The following is a 19,855-nucleotide window of genomic DNA, read 5'->3' as shown; positions in this document are numbered from 1 at the left end:
TATCTAAACACCCATCCACATATTCTCTGTGTGCGCGTGTGTGTGTGTGTGTGTGCGCGTGTGTGTGTGTGTGTGTGCGTGTGTGTGTGTGTGTGTGCAGGGCAGGGTGACCTTGTTCTAAAGTCTTCGGCAGGTAGCGCTCTGACGCTGATTCCTCCGGCTATCATTTTAAATGTTGTGAAAATGGTGCCAATATGGTAAAATAGTTCCTGCACAACAATGTCTGATGTTTTAATTCAACTCTTTTTGGGAGAAACCTTTCCAGTAAGCCTTTGGTTTTCATCGGTCCTGTGGTTTCATCGCGTTAGGCATTGCGAGATTGGAAATGATTGAAGCTTCTTTTAGCATTGGGAGGCTTTGTGGATATGTCGGTGTGAGAGCCATGTTCAATACATGTGTCCATTGCTAATGCATAAATATGACTTTCGGGAGGGTGCGTTAGACTTTTTGCCGTGGCTTGTAGTTCACATTTGTGTATTTTGGTTAAGTACAATTTGTATATTTTTGAACATATTGTCCCTTCGGCCCATGAGAACTTTTTCCTATCCCCTCATCGTCCTTCTCTGACTGCGTAGTCCGGAGCAGATGGGATTCCTCCCGATGGCAGCAACATCCTGCTTGAACAGAACAGAGCATGCACACACACTGTACCCTTGGTGTCACTGACCCACAGGGGAGGATGGGAGAGGCGAAAAGGGGAGGCTGGTGGGAATGAAGGGAGAGAAGAGAGATAAATGATGGGATAAGAGGGAAAGGACACGAGTAAGAAAGGGAGAAAAAGCTTCTGGTTTTCCTTGGAGCTATGGTTAGGGTTCTTTGTGTACATTCCTCCTGGGATAATGGATGATTATTTGAAGTAAAACTGTTCCTCTAGCTACTGCCTCTCACGTCTTCTCCTCCTCTTCCCCCCTTTTCTCTGCCCTATTCTACACTTTCCCTTTGACTGGTCCCTTACCTTCCTTCGTTGCTACTTCCTCCCCAAAATGTGCCTCCCTCTCCAGGTTAGTCTAGCATATGCGTATGAGACCAAGGATGCGCTGTGCCTGGTGTTGACCATAATGAATGGCGGCGACCTAAAGTTCCACATCTACAACATGGGCAACTCGGGCTTCGACGAACAGAGGGCCATCTTCTACGCTGCTGAGATCTGCTGTGGCCTTGAGGACCTGCACCGTGAGAGGATAGTCTACAGGTTAGCAAATCAAGTCAACAAAAATATGAACATAGACATATTTTTATAATGCTATAGAGTGGTGCAGGAGGGAGTCCTACAACTCAGAAATGAGTTGGCACTTTACCACTTCTGGTCAGTTATTACACCACATGTGAATGTCCGAAGTTTTAATGTCTTCTTATTTTCTGCATTACTCCGAAATGTATTGGAAAATCCCATTGCTTTAAGTCGATGGACTTGACCTTGCGGCCTACACAAATTACGTCATCACTGCACCACTCTATCGCTTCAATCAGGAACGCAGTAGACCCTGAGGCTTTAGGAACAATATTCAGGGGTATTTTGAGGATCTCTGCCCCTGAGGAGGATGTCGGGTGGTTTACAGCCCCAGAAGAACTGTTGTACAAGAGAATGAGCAATTACAAGTGGTTACATTTCCTGGCACGGCACTGACTTGTAACAGGAAGTTCAGTTGACTTGTCATGAGAAGCCCTCCCAACCAGTACATACAAATGATGTGGTTTGTGACTCCCATGGGATCTTTCTAAAGAATAAGGAACAACCCAGATGATGTCATAGTGATTAAATCAGATTATCTCGAAAAAGTCTTTAAATGATAATTACATAAAAACAATGTGTAGAATAACTAGTCTTTCCCCCTTATGAAATGAATATCCCCAGAGAGGGACACTATACACCCCACAACAAATATCAATATCTAAATAACCAAAATAACCTTAAACGTATTTAAATTATGAAAACATACAAATATTCCTTTTATATACAGTACACATTTAATTTGATCAACTTTCATCAAAATTATTTTGCATTGCACATGAGTTAAACATAAAATAAATAAAAAATTGGGAGAAAAATCTGTCGATAGAGTATCTATAGAATACACGAAAATCAAATATAACAAACAAGGTATAATACACTTATAAGTTATAAATTATAATACACTTAACATCACACCTACTTGTATAAACAGTGGATACTATATGAATTATATTAGTGTGCAAATTGTTGACGTTTTTAAATTCAAATGCAATGAGGTTAATGTTAAATTCAAATGCAGTACAAATATTATTAAAAATGCGTCTTTACGTAAGCGTCTAATAAAAGGCGCTACTCGGTTGCATCATGGGAAATGTATGAACTGAGATATTAAAGCTTGACTGTCCTTTTTTCAATCTGTCTCTCCCAAACTTTATGGAAGTGCAGTAGGAATACCCCTTTAACCCAAAGACGACTGACGACAATGAACTTAAGGTCAAAAACACTGAATACTGGTCTTAGCTCTGGTGTTATGAAGAGATATATTCCCAAAGAGTTCTTTCAGTCGTGTAAGATAAACAAATGGAAAGTCTTGGATAATGAATGTCCCTGGATTAATGTTGTGAGAGTGCTGATTTCATTTAGGTGTCATGCACCTGTCCCACTCAGTGGAGCCCTCAGAGTAGTGCTAACATAAACACTGATGTTCTCAGTGGACACATGCACCCACATACACATAGCCCACAGAGTCCTATAAACACACCGTGTTCCTCCATCTCTGCATGTGTTACTGTAAACTTCACAGTTGGCATTGAAGTTGAGCTTGGCATTGGTTAGTAGAGTGTCCTAGTTTTTCATTTCTTATAGCTATTTTAATAAAAAAAAAGTTGTATTGCACTTTGGAATAAGTTGGATAAATCAAGCTTAAAAGATGGTTCAAATAAAATTGAGGCAAGTTAATTAAAAAAGGCTCAGAAAGAACATGCAAATAGGTTTTGGGATGACAGGATATTCTGCTCCAACCATGTTGAAAATAGCTGGGTACAATAGTACGCATGAAAGCAAATGAAGCATATAAAGATATATGTGTGCACAAGACATCTATGAATCCACATGAGAGATAAGTGTAATAGCACACAGGCCATAAAAGACAATGAAATGTTAACAAAGTAATAAAGCATTCAAATATGTATCCAGGGTTTTATTGTTACACCCTCAAATGGAAGTTCTATTTTTATACAACAGATAACAACATAATGAAATCCTAATGTGTTCTCTCTTTTTATTTTTCACCCGCAGGGATTTGAAACCTGAAAACATCCTTCTGGATGATCGTGGTATGTTTTTGTTTTCCTTGTCCTTTGATGTAGCCCATTCCTCTTAAGCAGTCATTTCCTACATTTCTGTCTTACTTTTGTTATTGAATTTCTTTCATACTCCAGTCATAAAATAAAGACCATGGCTATTATTATAGGATGTAATGTGTTCCTCTGTAGTGTCCATGTTATACTAGTATGTACATTTAGCATGATCTCAGTTCCGTTATTAATCTGTGGTGGGTTATTCATTTTCAGGACACATCCGAATTTCAGACCTGGGCCTTGCTGTTCAAATCCCTGAAGGAGAGACGATACGAGGGAGAGTGGGCACTGTTGGATACATGGGTAAGATTCGGCTACTCTTTTTTTAAATGTGTATATATATATCATAATAATAATAATAGTAAAGTTTTATTTCTCTAGCACTTTTCATACACTTGGTGAAGTGCTTTAACAACATGCCACACATCACAAATTCAAACAGAAAACAAGATATTCAGGTCAGAATATATGTTGAAACCCTTTTGCAAGTATGTAGAATACAAACACAATATAACAATTCAAGGAGCACAAGGAAGTCATAAGACACAACATTAATAAATACAGTAAAATATTAAAAACTCTTAAAATGAATACAAATTAATAATGATTACAAGTCTAATTTAAAGCGGGATGTTGCAAATAAAAAGGTAATCTAAAAAAATATCTCTTCAGCTGTCGTTTAAAAATGCCCACTGACCTTGCCTCTATAATAATCCCTGGTAGGGTGGTCCACCGTTCGAGAAAAGCTGCCTCAACCGGTTTTTCGGCGGGACTTCAGGAATTTTTAAAATGCCTACGAGAGTGCCAAACCATTAAGAGCTTTGTAAACCAGTAATAGGATTTACAAATCAATTCTTCAGGATACTGGGAGTCAATGCACTGTAGCTACAAAAACAGGAGTAGTGTGCTCTCTTTTCCTCCTTCTGTAGTCAATTCTTTAAGTCCTCCTCACCCCACCATTACTTCTTTGTCTTTGTTTGACTGGATTGAGATGATTTCCCCTCAGACTGACTCCTCTTTTCTCGCTCCTCGTCCCTCCCTCAGCTCCTGAGGTGATCCAGAACGAGAGCTACTCCGTCAGCCCCGACTGGTGGGGGCTGGGCTGCCTGATCTTCGAGATGATTCAGGGCCAGTCGCCCTTCCGCAAGCGCAAGGAGCGCGTCAAGCGGGAGGAGGTGGACAGGAGAGTGCGCGAGGACCAGGAGGAGTACTCTGATAAATTCGTAGAGGAGGCGAAGGACATCTGCAGACAGGTGAGGGTTAGGAGATGGAGGAGACGGATGGGAAAAATCTGGAGGGCGGGGAAAGAGAACATTGCCGCATTTCTTAAAATGGGCACTGTAATGCTCATGTTCAGGTTCGTATTTGTATGTAGTGTCTCTACTGGGACATGTCTCCATGCTTTAATGTTCAAAAAGCTCTTTATTTGTCTCCTACTGCCTGTGCTGCAGCACCTCTTTCACCCTCCGTCTGAAACCAGAGGCCAGTCTGCTCTGATTGGTTAGCTAGTAACAAAAACCAGTTTTTTAAACTAATGAGGACATGGATATGGAATTTGAGGAACATGCAGCAAAAAACATTGTCTAACCACTTAATGATGCATTTCAGATTAGGACAGGAATGACATTTCGAGTTCACATTTTGATAAATGACATGCACATGGTTATATTACTGCAATAAATAACTGCCTTTATTAATATAATAAGTAGCAGTGGCCTCAATTGGTGAGCACCTTTTATGTTCTGCCACTCACTTAGTGGAACAGTGACACGTGGAAAGCAGAAGTTGCTCAGGAAGGATCCGAAACCACACTACCTAACAGTATTGCATTGCAAAGGACATGGTCTGATTTTCGGCTTTTAGAAAAATATATTTGAATTGGTAATTTAGTAGCTTCTGGCTAAACATTTGCTCTCAGAGTTAATCCCAACATAGTGTGCATTTTGTGCAACAACACCTGTAGTTTCCGGTTTGGACTAGGAGTTTAAACTCTGACATATTAGTTTTGTTTAAGATCACATGTAACTGATCAAACATAGTTCATTATGTATTTTTGGGCCATTCACAGACATTGAAACAAACTGCCATCACATCGCTGACAAATTATCACAATTGCTAGCAACAATGTACATATTTACACATCCAGCTGATACAGAGCAACAATAGCATTCATTTGTATTTGCGATGCAAGCCATTAATAACTTTCATTGCTTTGTTTTACTCTCGTTATGTTCTAGTCTCCACCAACTCCTGAGATAAATCTCTGGCTCAGAGTTTTGACATTGTGTGCGTCTGGTTTGGTGCTCGACAGATCACAAACAAAATGCGTTAAAAGTGGTGATGAGAGCAATGGGACTAAATCCAAACGGAACACTTACAGTTGATGAAAGACGCTACATTTGCTGAGCTGAGGGGAGCTGCAGTGTCGATACTTCTGTGACTTTGTTACTATATGTAACCCCTTTGGACCCCCTTTTTAATATACAAAGAAATTCCACCGGGTGTTTACATGAACATAGAAAACGTTTGCAAGTTTAAGAAGACATGTTTCTAAAATGTTAGCTTTAAAATCTTTCCACGTCTCTTTCACAACCTCCCTGCTACACAGAGCGGCTCTCCCTCTGATCAGGAGAGGGACGTTTGTTTGTGTGACGCGTGGAACATTCTGACTCGAGGTTCAGCAGAATCACAGACTCCCTGGGGAGAGGGGGATCGGGAAGGGTGGAGAGAAAAGAGGTTTCAAGAAGGAATGGTAGCGAGATAATAAGGAAGGGCAGAGAAAGGAGAAGGGGGGAGAGACAGACTATGCCCTTCCACAGAGATTGCTATTACCACGGCTTAAAATAGACAAGTGATCCAAGTTGTCAAGAGCAGAAAGTGAGTCTGCTTTGAACCCCGACTGTACATTGCACAAAGAGAAAGAATAAGGAACTAAAGCGAGAGAAAGTGGGTGATGTGGTAGAAAAGGGAGAAGCTTTAGGTGTGTTGAAAGACGGCTGCTTTTGGGTGACAACAGGCCCAGTGAGAGTGTCCACTGATAGCCAAACCACTAAACAGCACTCATCCACTTCATAAGCCTAGTGCACTGTAGGTGGTGCGCTGGTAATATTACCCAGAAGCTCTCATAGAAACAGCAGTCTGATTTGTATCCATCATGGTGCTGCATTAATCCCGAGTGCATTGATTTGTATCCGTTTTTATTCGCTTCCGATACATAAAGAAAAGAGGATAATCTACCACCATGTTAACATAACATAATATAACTGTCAGGAGTTATCCAGCATCGCAGAACCCCCCCTGCCCTCTCTTTCAGATGGAGTTTCTCTCCCACACACTCCCCCCCCCTGCCTGACACTCCTCCATTGAACTCCTGTGCTAACTTCTGTAACATAATGACATCACTATGTAAAACGTTAATGCGCACCAACACATTGTACGCAATAGGCTTAGTGGTAGGGCATCTCTAAGCCATTGACCAATCACAGAGCCAGCCAGCTAACCAATCAGAGCAGCCTGGGCTCTGGTTTTAGACAGTGGGTGAAAAGAGGTGCTGCAGAACAGGCGGTATGAGAAAAATAAAGAGCTTTTTGAACATGCAACAAGCATGGAAACATGTCACAGGAGAGGCACACAATACCAGTATAAGCCTGAAGATGAGCATAATAGGGCCCCTTTAAGTGTAGGATCCGAGTACTTCTAACACGCACATCTCTATAGGGTTGTAATGTTTTCACATGTTTTTCTTCTTTTTCCTTATCCTCCCGCTGCGTGACAGCTCCTGTCCAAGGACCCCAAGCAACGGCTCGGGTGTCAGGGTCGAGGGGCCGTAGAGGTCAAGCAGCACCCCATCTTCAGAAACATCAACTTCAAACGGCTGGAGGCCAACATGCTGGACCCTCCCTTCAGCCCCGATGTAAGCACAGTGCTCACACACACACAAACATACACACACACACTCTCACAGGGCATACAGGCTCGATTCACAGCGTCTTGCCTGAGATCCTTGGCGTGCTGGAAATCAGCATACAGGAAATACCATTGTCACAAGTAAACAACCACTTTCAGTATAAGCTAGTTATCATGGCAGCTAGTGAGGGCGATGAGAAGCAGGCATGTGATTTCAGTGTCGTCCTTAGCAATCCTAAACTGGCGGACATGGATAAAACATGCTTATAAAACAATGGTATGGTTATCATCACTAATACCTCCAGTTGAGCTGGTAAACAGTCAATGGTAGTGGTTATGATAGTAGTGTGAACCTGTAGAGTGTAATGCAGAACTTCCATAGCTTTTATTGTGTGCTGCATTCATAGATTTGAGCCCGTTCAAATAGAATCGTTACTTTTCAAAGTCATAATAATTCTGAGTGAGATAGCAACTGGCCTCAGAGGTTAAATCAATAGTAGATAGTGCTATCTGCGTTTCTATTTTTGGTTATTCAGGTCAGTTGGGTCTCGCTGAAGAAAACAGAGCTGTCTTCAAGCGTGTGAAAACTCCCATGTTGTTATAATAACCATCTGAGTTGGAAGTATTCAAGGATTGGTATTCCCCCTCTTTAATCGGAAATAAAGACACTTTTCACAGTTGTCTCTTTTCTTTCTTTCATTATCTGTCTCTTGTAGCCTCGAGCCGTGTACTGTAAAGACGTCCTGGACATCGAGCAGTTCTCCACCGTCAAAGGCGTGAACCTTGACCCCACAGACGATGACTTCTACCACAAGTTTGTCACAGGCAGCGTCTCCATCCCGTGGCAGAACGAGGTACTGCAGGCCACTGAGATGATGTCATTGTTCAGTACCACAACATAGTACAGCACTGGTGATATAGGAATACCTGTGTATAGTTGTGCAGTGCAGTGTGCGCTTTCACACCGGAGTACTTTTCCCGTACTTTTCCCAGAAATAGTTCCGATAGTTCCTGGGATGTTGCGTTCACACCAAAAAGATATTTTGTTCGGGAACCTTTTCACCCCTTTTTAATCCCTGCTAGAGAGCAGGTACTTTCCTGGGGAGAAAAAGGTTCCAATTTCTGATTGGCTGGGCGAATTGCAAACCACGCCCCGTAAAACTCTGAAAGGTTTTTGTGAAGCCGCCATTTTATTTCCTCGCATTAGCATTAGCCCAGCGCACCAACGGAGAGAGACTAATTTATGGCAACACAAAATAAAACGTGGGATCGGGGGAGTGATGCGGAGGTGTCGGCGCTTCTGGCGATATACCCGGTTCTTCGGGTGGCGATTTACTGCCACCCAAAGTCCCAGACTCCAGGGGGCTCCGGGACTTCGGGTGGCAGTATACGCCGTGAAGTTGTTTGCGGCCTGCCAGCAGAAGAAGAAGAAGAAGAAGAAGTGACGTCAGCGGCTTCATTTGCGTAATCCTCCCTCGGGGATTTATTCCGGTGTGAACGCGATTTACTAGACAGTTACGGGGAAGTAAAAGTTCCGGGGAAAAGTTCTGGGAACTATTCCTGGGAAAAGTACTTGGTGTGAAAGTGCCTAATGTTTGGCGTAATTACATTTAGTCATTAAATCTAAACCTAACCGTAGGCGGCCGTGGCTCTGAAATACATACAGTTGGGCCTACTTTTCAATCTTAACGTGATCATCATTATGACATTCGCCACAGTTGTCGTTATAGTTGTGGAACAGACTACCTAACAAAAATGTTATTTATATTATAATTAATTCAATTATATTTATAGCAGTTTGGGGGACACTCCTTTCAGTAAAGAATAGCTTTCTTTAAGAGTCATCAAGGATAAATGAGATGTAAATGCTTTTAAACGTGAATATGCCATTTAGTGTGAATGAGTCAAGTGACTGAATATGTATGAGGCGGGGTGTGGAGGAGGTGTTCATTTACATTATTAAATCCCTATCCAGATGGAAACATTCACATCTACCAGTAGAGAGGGTTGTGTTATAAATAAAATGGCAGCTGCCCATATGCTGACAAACAGACCTTTTAAAAAAACAAACAAAAAAACGTATTACTTTATTTTGACTGGGATTGGGAATACAATAATAAAGTAAAAGCACAGGTACAGTTAAGAATGCATAAGAGGCATGAAAAAGACATTCTTGACGTTCATATAAATCCCATTTTCCCCAATATTTATCCCACATATTCTTTTGGAGTCGGAGAGAAATAAGTCATTTTCCCCATTGAACACATAGAGTTGATTATGTTAGTAAGACAAGCAATGTAGGGAGAAATCCACTGGAGCTATTATTTTGTGAAAGTCTTTTACCTGGGGTTATAATGATCCTCAAAAGCTAGGTATCAACATTTTGAGAGCATTATGAATTTTTCCAAGGTACAAAAAGTTAAAGAAAAGTCAGATTTCAGGTTTAAAATCAACTCACAGACCTTTTTGTAGTAAATTAAACTCATGAAAGGTATTACAAATAATCCATAACTCCACCTCCTGTCTGTTGTAGATGATTGAGATGGAGTGCTTCAAAGAAATCAACGTCTACGAGACTGACGGAACGCTGTGCTCAGACCTGGACGTGAACCGGCCTAACCCTCCACCAAAGAGAGGCTTCTTCTACCGCCTGTTCAGAAGAGAGGCAAGTGCTAGTGCTCCGGCAACTGTCCGAGGGGGTGGGGGCTAAGGTACTTCTTTCCTTCTTTCCTTCCTTCCTTCTTTTCCTCACACCCTACGCCTTGCCCAAACCCAACATGTGAAAACTCCAGTCCTGAACCTCTGTGAATTGTGTTATCTCCAGTTTAGTCCTTCCTAGTTTAAGTTTGTCTTCTTTCTCTTTCCATATTATGTTCTGTATGTGTTGCTATGCCACTTTGTCAAAGAAGGTCAAACAGAACCTGGCTGGTGGTTGTGAGCAGAGACAAGATGTTCATCAGTATTCAGTCAAATGTATTTATTTGGTAACAGGAGCTGCTAGGCTAACAGGTTACTTCCACCAACCTTCATCCGTCCTTTAAGACAGAACCGTTTTATTTTACAATAGAGTTCTATTTTACAATTATGCTACAAACATTGCTTTATTATTAGTGCGGGTTATCCAAGCTCAGGTTCAGCGTGAGGGAAAGACCTAAGGCATTGCTCACATCTGTATGTGTTGAACATGTTTCAGGTTTTTAAAAATAAAAGCAATTATCAAAGATAAGGTGTCCCTCTCACAAAAAACAACTATTTTCAGGTCTCTATAAAGGAAACGGCATACCTTTTTAAGTCGGATTACTACAGTAAAAGATTCACATAGAACGTTGTTTTCTTATATGGCAATTATTATAGGAAGTTGCTACTAAACCTACGTCTTTGCTTCAGCTTTTACCTTCTAACATGCTCTGCTCATAGTGGTGTGTTTGAGTGCCAGACACCATCTTGGGCACCACAGAAATACTTCTTCTTGTGATGTGGTTACGTCAAGGTCGCACATGTGAGATGGCGCGGTGATGTACGTTTTTTATAGGGTTGTCAGTCGATTAAAATATTTAATCGCGATTAATCACATGATTGTCCATAGTTAATCGCAAATTAATCGCACATTTTTTATCTGTTCTAAATGTACCTTAGAGGAATATTTTTCAAGTTTTTAATACTCTTATCAACATCTGAGTGGACAAATATGCTTTATGCTAATGTTTATTATCATTTGAACGATGACAAATATTCTCATGAATATTAAACAACAACCTCTGAACATTACAAATATTTGCCTAAATTCAACCTGGAACCTCGTGTGTGTGTGTGTGTGTGTGTGTGTGTGTGTGTGTGTGTGTGTGTGTGTGTGTGTGTGTGTGTGTGTGTGTGTGTGTGTGTGTGTGTGTGTGTGTGTGTGTGTGTGTGTGTGTGTGTGTGTGTGTGTGTGTGTGTGTGTGTGTGTGTGTGTGTGTGTGTGTGTGTGTGTGTGTGTGTGTGTGTGTGTGTGTCGCGCAGGGTGACCTTGTTCTAAAGTCTTCGGCAGGTAGCGCTCTGACGCTGATTCCTCCGGCTATCATTTTAAATGTTCCCGTTCGGCATATGCTCGAACGGGAGCTGCCTGGACGCTGCAATCATGTTGCACTATCCGTGCTGAGTGTGCTGACTTCTCGTACAATGTCCCGCTGTCTGGCTTCCTGCATAAAATCAAGTGCTCGGCGCAGTTGTCGGCGAAATGTCGCTCCTCTGTTTTCATTTAAACAGCTCCATCCGTTAGCTCAGCTAGCTAGCACCAGATGCTAACAACAACAATACACAAGGTCTCTCTCGCTCGCTCGGGCCACACATACACACGCCCTCCCGGTCCTCCCGATGGCCAGTCGGTGCCTGCCGGTGAGCGTGGAAGTGTGGTCTGCCACAAGCGGGCGGCAGGAGCGGGGCTGTCAGCATCAAAGATGGTATTTTAAACTCGATGCGCTCTGAAACTACGGGGCGGCCGAGGACAAAAAATACACATGCGTTAATCGCGTTAAAATAATTAGTGGCGTTAATTTGTTTTTGCGTTATTAACGCGTTAACGCGTTGACAGCCCTAGTTTTTTAATGTTGTAATTTAATGATATATCCTCACTTCTGGTTCTCCCCAGGTCTGTTTTAAGAGCGGTTACAGTGATGACGAGATCGAAGAGCCCTCACGACTTTAAACCACTCCCTCCTCCACCCGCCTCCTCTTTCACCTCCTCCGCCCACCCCCCCACCCCTCGCCGTTGAACTTCACCACAAACTCCAACAGAGCGCAAATCTTAGGAACTCAGTGAATGTTGACCTGTATTTATGAGCTGTATTAAAAGTGTATTATAATTAAAGAAAAAAGTATGAGTTTAAAGATTTTGTACATTTGTACTTGAATTTATGTCTAGATGTATATTTTCACTAAAGGTTGTATTGTACAAAAAGCCATAAAAGTACCACTTGAATGCATACATTACGTTTTTATTTCCTTTTTGTTTTCTTTTTACTTTCTTTTGGAATGGATAACGTGTATTGGGGAGTTTTTTTTTTAAAGAAGTACAGTACCAGTATGTTTTTTTTTTCTTTCAATGTAGCATAATAACCTTTTTGTTTTTATATGTGCTGTATGTTTGTCTTTGATTTGTTAGCACATCGGTTCCTAAACTAACCCCTCAGCCTCGGCACCCTTCAAGGCTCAGGTAGATATGAACGAAGCGCATAGATCCTAATGATTTGAGGGGGAAAGGAATCCAGTCTAGCATTGTTTTGATGCCCAGCTTCTTACACCTTCCCATGTGTTTCCCCATCTCCAGCTGCCCCTTAGATTTAAATCGGTTTGGATATGATACACCTGATCTTCCCCTCTGGACTGTATGGCATGTGAAATTAAACATCCTCTACATGCCTATTTAATTCGGGCAGTGATGGATTTATTTCTGACAATCTTTTTGTCAGCATGTACAAACATTTAGTATATTTCAAGAAGGCTTTTTTTTTGGTAACACAGGGCCTGATAAATATAATTCCTAGGCCTCAAAAAAATCTCCTTTGAGCTGCAAACGCTCGGATCATGTGAACATGTGTTTCCTTCAGGAGCACACCTGTTAAGTAAAAGTCTGTTACATTATTCACTCAGGCAAAACCTTTTTTGTATCTTTATTCCTCCTCCTGTTTTTAACTTCTTTTTTTTTGTACAACCTGGCTTTCCTTAGTTTCCTTTTTCCTTACTTTTCTGGTTATTATAAGCGGAAGTCTTTCCCCTCGAAGTTTCCCAGTAATCTATAATTTGTTTACTGGCGAATGAGATAGCACATAGACTGATGATGATGATGATGATGATGATGATGATGATGATGATGATGATGATGATGATGATGATGATGGCACTGTATAAAAGATCTGACCTGCAGCTGACAAGGGCTTCATCTAGATAACAAATTGGGGTTGCATGAAACGAACTTCCTTTGATTCTGCTGTTAGCCTCTGCGCTAAGTCACAATACTGTGCCTGTTGATCGTAGATAGCAAATATCCCGCTTGTAGACCTCCAGTTTAGCTTTAGCTGTGTTTGTGCTAAATGAAGGCATTACTATAAACCCACCATTGAAATCTTGTATGTTGTTCTATCATAGGAATGGCTTGAGACAGTTGTTTTGTGTGTGTAGAGAGTAAGAAACGTATCGAGTTACCATCATCTGTGTACAGGAACACTTGCAGAACCACAGTTGTGTGCTCTTTTTCAAACATAGAAGTGTTTCCTTTCAATCATGAACAAATACATTTTCTGTGCATTTCCAACCATCTGTCCTCATTTGATTTTCAGAGACAATTTAAGCTATCTTGCTTTTGAATTTTTGCTTTTGAGAAGGTTGCTGTTTACTCCCCCCACCACCTGTTTTTAATGCTGTGAATACCCAATCTGGACATGTTGGCTCTGTGCGTGTGCGTGTATTACATTGTATGCAAATGCAGCTTCTGTTCAATCCAATGCATCGAAGTACAAACATACAATAGTTAAAATCACGTAGAGACTTGAACGTCACTCATTTGAATTTCAAACCATTGAAAACATTAAAAAATGGTACGCATATAATTCCCAATCTGGTTTACTATTTTGGAGAGTTGGCTTTTTGAATAAATAAAATTGTCCCCTGTTGCACATTCCAATATGAAAAATCAGGAATCGAATGCGTGCATCTGTTTCTGGCTTGTTGTCACCTTTTCCTGAGTGTCTTTGTTATTTTTCTTTGTTGCTCTCAGGCACATTTTGAAGCTGATTTATCTTGCCTATGTAGATTTTAGCCATTTAGCTATTTTAACATGTAAATGATGTATTTCTAACATATAACTAAGCTCTAACACACATTCACTCACTCTCACAGGGAAACAAAACTGTGTTTGCCACCCATGCCTCTGTCATTGTATGAACTTTACTCTTATAACATCCATATAGCAGTAAAGGAATTATGTTTAGTTTCATTGCACTATGGTGTGTTTTGACAATGACTATAGGAAGTGTCTTGAACTTTTATGCCAATGATACCAAAAGCAACATTTAGTAAAACTTGTCTTGTTCTCGGAAAACAAATTGCTGAAGAAAGACTGACTGTCTTTATTGTATGTGCCAATTTACCGAGTTGAGTTCTGACATCTCGCCTTTTTTCAACCTCTCTATCATTCCGTCCATTCCGAGAGAAATTCCTTCACATAAAGGAAACTTTAAACAGCTCAACAGTTTTGAATGTCCGCACTAAGTGCATTGTAATGCCCGTTTAAAAAAAACAAAAAAAAAACATGTTTTATTACTCAAGCATGTATCGGTTTGTAATACTTCAGGTTCCTTGTAGGCCTATATGTAAATGATGACCTTCTAGTGCCAACATATCTCACTGGTATCTGAGGACAACTTTATAAATGGCAAGGTGACCAGCTGAGTTTGGCCCCGTTTGAAGCCATAACATGCATTCCTTTTCCTGCCTTCCTCCAACGGTGGTGATGGCGAGTTCCCCCCCTCCTCCCTCTTGAAAAAGCGGGATGGCACACACCTGAAACGTTTTAAAGTGCAAGATACTCTGGTCTTTGTTGTCACTTGAATTACATTTTTTGGTTAGCTACAGATATATGCCTGGCGGTTCTCCAGGGTTACATGCTCTTCTGTCCCGATATTTCAGATGAGTTCCCCATAAGGAAGGGAGGAATGAGGAAACGCATTATTGGTATTCAAGCGGGGCCTGTGACTTCTTGATTTTCTTCTTTTTTTGTATCTGTACAGTCATGTCGTTCAACCACTGCAGTCATTGTTAATTCTTGTACAAGTTGTATCACTGGTTGTTGTACCATATCTGACATTTGTAATTATGAAATAATACACTGCCATTTGTATAAAAAAATACTTGTCTTGACTTATTTGTGTCATTTATTAATTTGTGTGTATGGAAGAAAATAAGTCTGTCATCTAGGGAATTTGCTTGAGTTTGTTAAAGGTCTTAATAAAGATCTCTCTACAACTTCTTTACATAAAAAGCATATTGGTAAAAGTTAAAGATGTATTATTATTGAGCAGTTGCTGTTATCTATTGATGATGTATCCAGGGGGCAGGGGTCGGTAATTATGGGATTAGTTTTGTTTCATAAAAATAAAGCAACACTTTCTCAGAATCAAGCAAAACTAAGAGTTTAAGGAAAAAAACGGAGTCAAGCTAAATACATTTAATTTAAAAAATAAAACTATAATTTGCAAACAAATCATTTGTGTAATCATGTAAACTAAGAATTGTTCCTTTGTTTTAACACATCTTTTTGTTTGCAGTTCTCTTTGCTTCTTTCTCAATGATCAGACTTTTGCTCTCGCTGCAGCTTTCTCATTTGCGCTCCCTCATTTTTTGTTTTCAATTCTGACACAAACGTCCCAGGACATCATAGGTCCCGATGACCCATAGCACTTCCAAATAAACTAAACCTCAATACACGTTTTTTCCTCCTTGTTTCGATTCACAGTAAAATTATTTAGACTCCACATGTTCACTCCTCCCACTTGTTTTTTTGGCGCATGGATAAACAACAGCGCTAAAGCACTGATATTGCTCAAATATCCCTTTTCAATCTGGATTACAGCGGTCCCGTGACAGCAACAATAACAACAAAAGAAAAAAACCTTCAGTCGCTCATTGGCTCTTTCTCAAGTCACTCAACATTGAAATGGCGATTTGATTGGCCACTCACGTTTCACCCCTCCCCTTTCTGTCAAACTCACATAGGCCACTTCCTGGTGTGGTTTGTCTGGGGAACGCAGAGCAGCATCAAATATGGCTTATCGACCAACGTTTTGTTCATTCAGGTTTTACATTGTAAAACAATAGGAGCTATCGTGCACAAAGAGAAGGCAGAGAGCTGGTGGTAGTTGTCGCGAGCAGTGTTACCACTCTCGTCGCACTACGCACCGCTTGCTCTCTCCAGTGTGCTAGCTAGCTAGCTCACATAGTAAATATTAGTTAGCCTAGCTAGCTTGCTTACTGTTGATTGCTAAAATGGCCACCATGGAGAAATTGATGAAGGCCTTTGACTCTCTGAAGTCATTCCAGCAGCAGCAGGGACCACCAACCGCTGAGGAGCTTGTCCAGAGGCAGTAAGTAGATGTTTGTCTTACTTCCACTGCATAACATGCAAACAGCTAGAGAGGTAGTTTAGCTTGCGTGCTAACGTTAGTACATCTCAGGTAACGTAACCATGGCTCAATAGCATGAAGCCAGTTACGCTAACATACAAACCAATACCTGGTAATTAAACTTGTTATTTTAACAGTACTTGTAAGATATTGCAGCTATGTTTAGTGAGCCTTCATCGTCCGATATTGACAATATTTGAGTATCTGCTAGGCAGTATTTAGGGTCAGGCTAGCTGAATGAGGGCTAACGCGTAAGGCGTTTGCTAATTGATGCCCACGCACCTGCTAAAGGAATCAGGCTAGTGACAATTAAAAGGCTCAGTGTGCGCTAAATAAACTTGTTTCGGAGGAACAGTTTGAAAAGACGCATTGTAATTGTGGGTGTAACATTTGTAATTCATTGAACAGAAATGTAGCTATCATCACTACTTTTACCAATGACCGGTTCATTATTATGATAGGCTAATGGACTGACGTCACATAAATCTATCAATTTCTCTCCATCCCGATCAATGGAGATTGAAGTGCTGTATGGCTGCATGCCTTGTTCTGGTTTCGATCCTGATCAAGGAAACAAGGCTTTTTAATTAAAGGATTAACATGACAAACACTTTCACATAACCATTTTTCACCTTTTTCAAATGTAATATATATTAAACCAGTCAATCTATTCAAGGAAATCAGTCAACTTCTAGCTAAGGCAACACATTGTCTATTTCCACCCGTTTCATTGGCAATACACTCTATAATGACTGGCTTCTCATTTATGATCAGTATACAGTCCTCCAATTGCATTTAAGTAATCTTCTAATACTTTTGTTGTTTTTAAATAAGTATATACTTGGAGACCGTGACAGCGAAAGCTATTACCACGGTTAGGATAAGATTAAAAAAACCTCAATATATTTAACTTTTTGGTCAGCCAGTAAGCAGGAAACCATGTCTTTCCAATCATGCAGTGATCTTCTGCGGTGTGGTGTCTGCCTCTGAAAACTGCAGCTGCTTCGTTTTCATGTGATGCTCATTCTGTCTGATGCTGCAGTAAATCAAAAGCGAGTTGTACTAAATCTGGCATTAACTGACACAAACTGAGTTAGGATTCAAGTGATCAATACAGTGTAGGTCTGGTTAATAAATAAAGAGTCCGCTGTATTAACGACTTGCACCATTATTGTTGGATGATGGTAGGGTTTAAAAGCCAATGGAATAATCAATTATATAGAGAACACAGAACATTGCCTCTTATTTGCACACAACATTATGTAGAGCAGCTGACTTGTATCAACTGCTCAACAGGTATTATTCTTTCTACACTATAGTGATGGGTCGTTCGCGAACGATTCGTTCTTTTTGAACAAATCTTTGAAGTGAACGAGATGAACTGATTCCTCCCACAAAACGATTTGTTTGTTTGAGTCGCCGCCTTCCGCCAAAAGCTAAAGAGAAGCTGTTCGCGAACGACGAACTTAAAGAACTGTAGGAAACAGTTTCCTACAGTTCTTCTATCTTATATCCAGGGGTGCACATAACTTTTTTGCACTGGTTCTCAAAGGAGCACCTGGAGATGTTGCTTGGTGCTCATCCTTAAAATGAAATAAACCGTAACTTTTGAGGGGGTCTTGACTCTTGACTTTATTTGTCAGACACACGGCACTGAACACACAGAGGTGAACACAGAACACACATGCAGAGGTGAACACAAGACAACATTAGCACGACCAGTAATCCTACAAGCTGTCATCACTACCCTCCTCACTGTTCTCCTCTCTGTTCTCCTCTCTGTTCTCCTCACTGTTTTCCTGAGTGTTCTCCTCACTGTCTTCCTCTCTGTCAGACATGGTAGCTGATGATGTAGGCCAGGGATGGGCAACTTTGATGGTGGTGGGGGCCACATCATTGATGTACTGGCCACCAGGGGGCTGCAGATTCACTTGGAACACACACACACACACAACAATTCCATGTGTTTTATGTAATTATTAACAAATATACTAAGTCTGACATCTTCATTGACATTTTACAATCAAAGGGAACATCCTCTAATAAGCTCACTAAACAAATATCAGTTCACAGAAATGTTATTTCATTTTTACAAGTGGCATATTTGTATTGAACAGGTTATTAAACAGTGGAATAAAACTATTTTAAACTATTGGAAAGCACGGAAAATGTGTGTATTGAGATTAACCATTAAGATGACATAAACATGAAGTCATGAACACTAACCCAGACATTAGCTGTCTAACTTGAACCTAAAACACTTGTAGCCTGTCTCTGCATTCCCCTTATTCCACAATAAGGGGAATGTCAACACGCCCGCACTCTGCTGTTCCTCAGCACCACTCCCCCTCCCTCCCGCTGAAATTATGAATGAAAAGCGTAGTAATCATAGATAACACGGCAGGGTCCGTGACAGTTTGTTTTCATCTGATTTCAAATAAACAAAGTCTTGGTTTTAAGAATATTAAACTTGTTTCGCCTAATTCAGATGATAAAAACAACTTTTAAGCTTGTAAAGGCATAATTACAAGAGGCAACTTAACGTCACAGCAGGCATAACAACAGCCGGTGTTTCTTGTGAGGGTTTCCCTGGGAAACAAACACAATACACACAAATGCGTCTCAGATTATTTTGCGGTATTTGAAATCATGTATGCAGCTCGCGACGTAACTAGGAGTCTAGTGGACGGTATCAGAACTACAAGTAAAACAAATTAAAAATATATTTAAAACATTTTTTTGAATTTTTTTTTATTAATTACGTTGTTTATAAATTAATCTGAGGGCCGCAACAAGAGGAGGTGGGGGCCGCATGCGGCCCGCGGGCCGCCATTTGCCCATCCCTGATGTAGGCCTACTTTCTCTCTGGTTGAGTCTGCGATTAGCTGCTTGCATCCACAAGTCAACAGCTGGTTTTGGGTCGAAAGTCTCTGTTGTGATCATCTTAGACAAGTGGATGTAATCAAATAAGTATGTGAACATAACCAATAACCTACCATCACCGATAAGAAATTAATAACTTATTTTATTTGTGTTCATTCATGTCTTATTTTACCTTAACATTTATTTATTTATGCATTTTTTTTATCTCCAGTTTATAGGATGTTTTTGGTTTACTCTCCTATAGTATGCATTGGAATGATTTCAAACCTGTTTATCCCAATAATTATAAAGGAGTGCCTTGGAAATATGTGTTTACATAAATTGTGACCAAACTGTTTGAACTTAGACTAAAGTGAACTAAACACTCAAGAGTCCTTTACCTCAGGGGTTCCCAACCCCCGGTACCGGTCTGCGGCGGTGTTACTGCAGGGCCGCGAAATAGCTGTGAGTTTATCGTAATATTTGCAGAATTATAAATATTAGGGATGCACGATATTGTTTTTTTGATACCGATACCGATAACTTCCTGCTTCTCAAGACCGATAACAAAAAAAATGTACGCCACTAATTATTTTAACGCGATTAACGCATGTGTATTT

General features: G+C 40.6%; 2 protein-coding genes across 6 annotated transcripts in view; both read left to right on the top strand.

Moving 5' to 3' along the window:
* The window catches only part of grk4 (G protein-coupled receptor kinase 4), a 56,182-nt gene extending 41,071 nt beyond the window's left edge, over positions 1–15,111 (top strand). For 2 of the 3 annotated variants that reach the window (XM_034090009.2, XM_071204984.1), the window contains exons 9-16: positions 1,002–1,192; positions 3,251–3,288; positions 3,526–3,615; positions 4,357–4,565; positions 7,088–7,225; positions 7,935–8,072; positions 9,752–9,883; positions 11,846–15,111. In XM_034090009.2, the coding sequence (XP_033945900.1) occupies positions 1,002–1,192; positions 3,251–3,288; positions 3,526–3,615; positions 4,357–4,565; positions 7,088–7,225; positions 7,935–8,072; positions 9,752–9,883; positions 11,846–11,902 (993 nt within the window). In that variant the 3' untranslated portion in view covers positions 11,903–15,111. Of the gene's footprint in view, positions 1–1,001; positions 1,193–3,250; positions 3,289–3,525; positions 3,616–4,356; positions 4,566–7,087; positions 7,226–7,934; positions 8,073–9,751; positions 9,930–11,845 lie in introns of all 3 variants that reach the window. The other variant, XM_034090071.2, reaches the window with a different exon arrangement.
* Positions 15,112–15,980: 869 nt separating this feature from the next.
* htt (huntingtin) overlaps positions 15,981–19,855 on the top strand; it is a 71,941-nt gene continuing 68,066 nt past the window's right edge. For all 3 annotated transcript variants that reach the window (XM_034089628.2, XM_034089781.2, XM_034089465.2), the window contains exon 1: positions 15,981–16,334. In XM_034089628.2, the coding sequence (XP_033945519.1) occupies positions 16,237–16,334 (98 nt within the window). In that variant the 5' untranslated portion in view covers positions 15,981–16,236. The remainder of the gene's footprint in view (positions 16,335–19,855) is intronic.

Source organism: Pseudochaenichthys georgianus, chromosome 1 (genome assembly GCF_902827115.2).
Source record: "Pseudochaenichthys georgianus chromosome 1, fPseGeo1.2, whole genome shotgun sequence".
In the NCBI taxonomy this organism is placed as follows: domain Eukaryota; kingdom Metazoa; phylum Chordata; class Actinopteri; order Perciformes; family Channichthyidae; genus Pseudochaenichthys; species Pseudochaenichthys georgianus.
The sequence above is the reverse complement of the archived record's forward strand: the minus strand, read 5'-3'. Positions and strand labels throughout refer to the sequence as shown.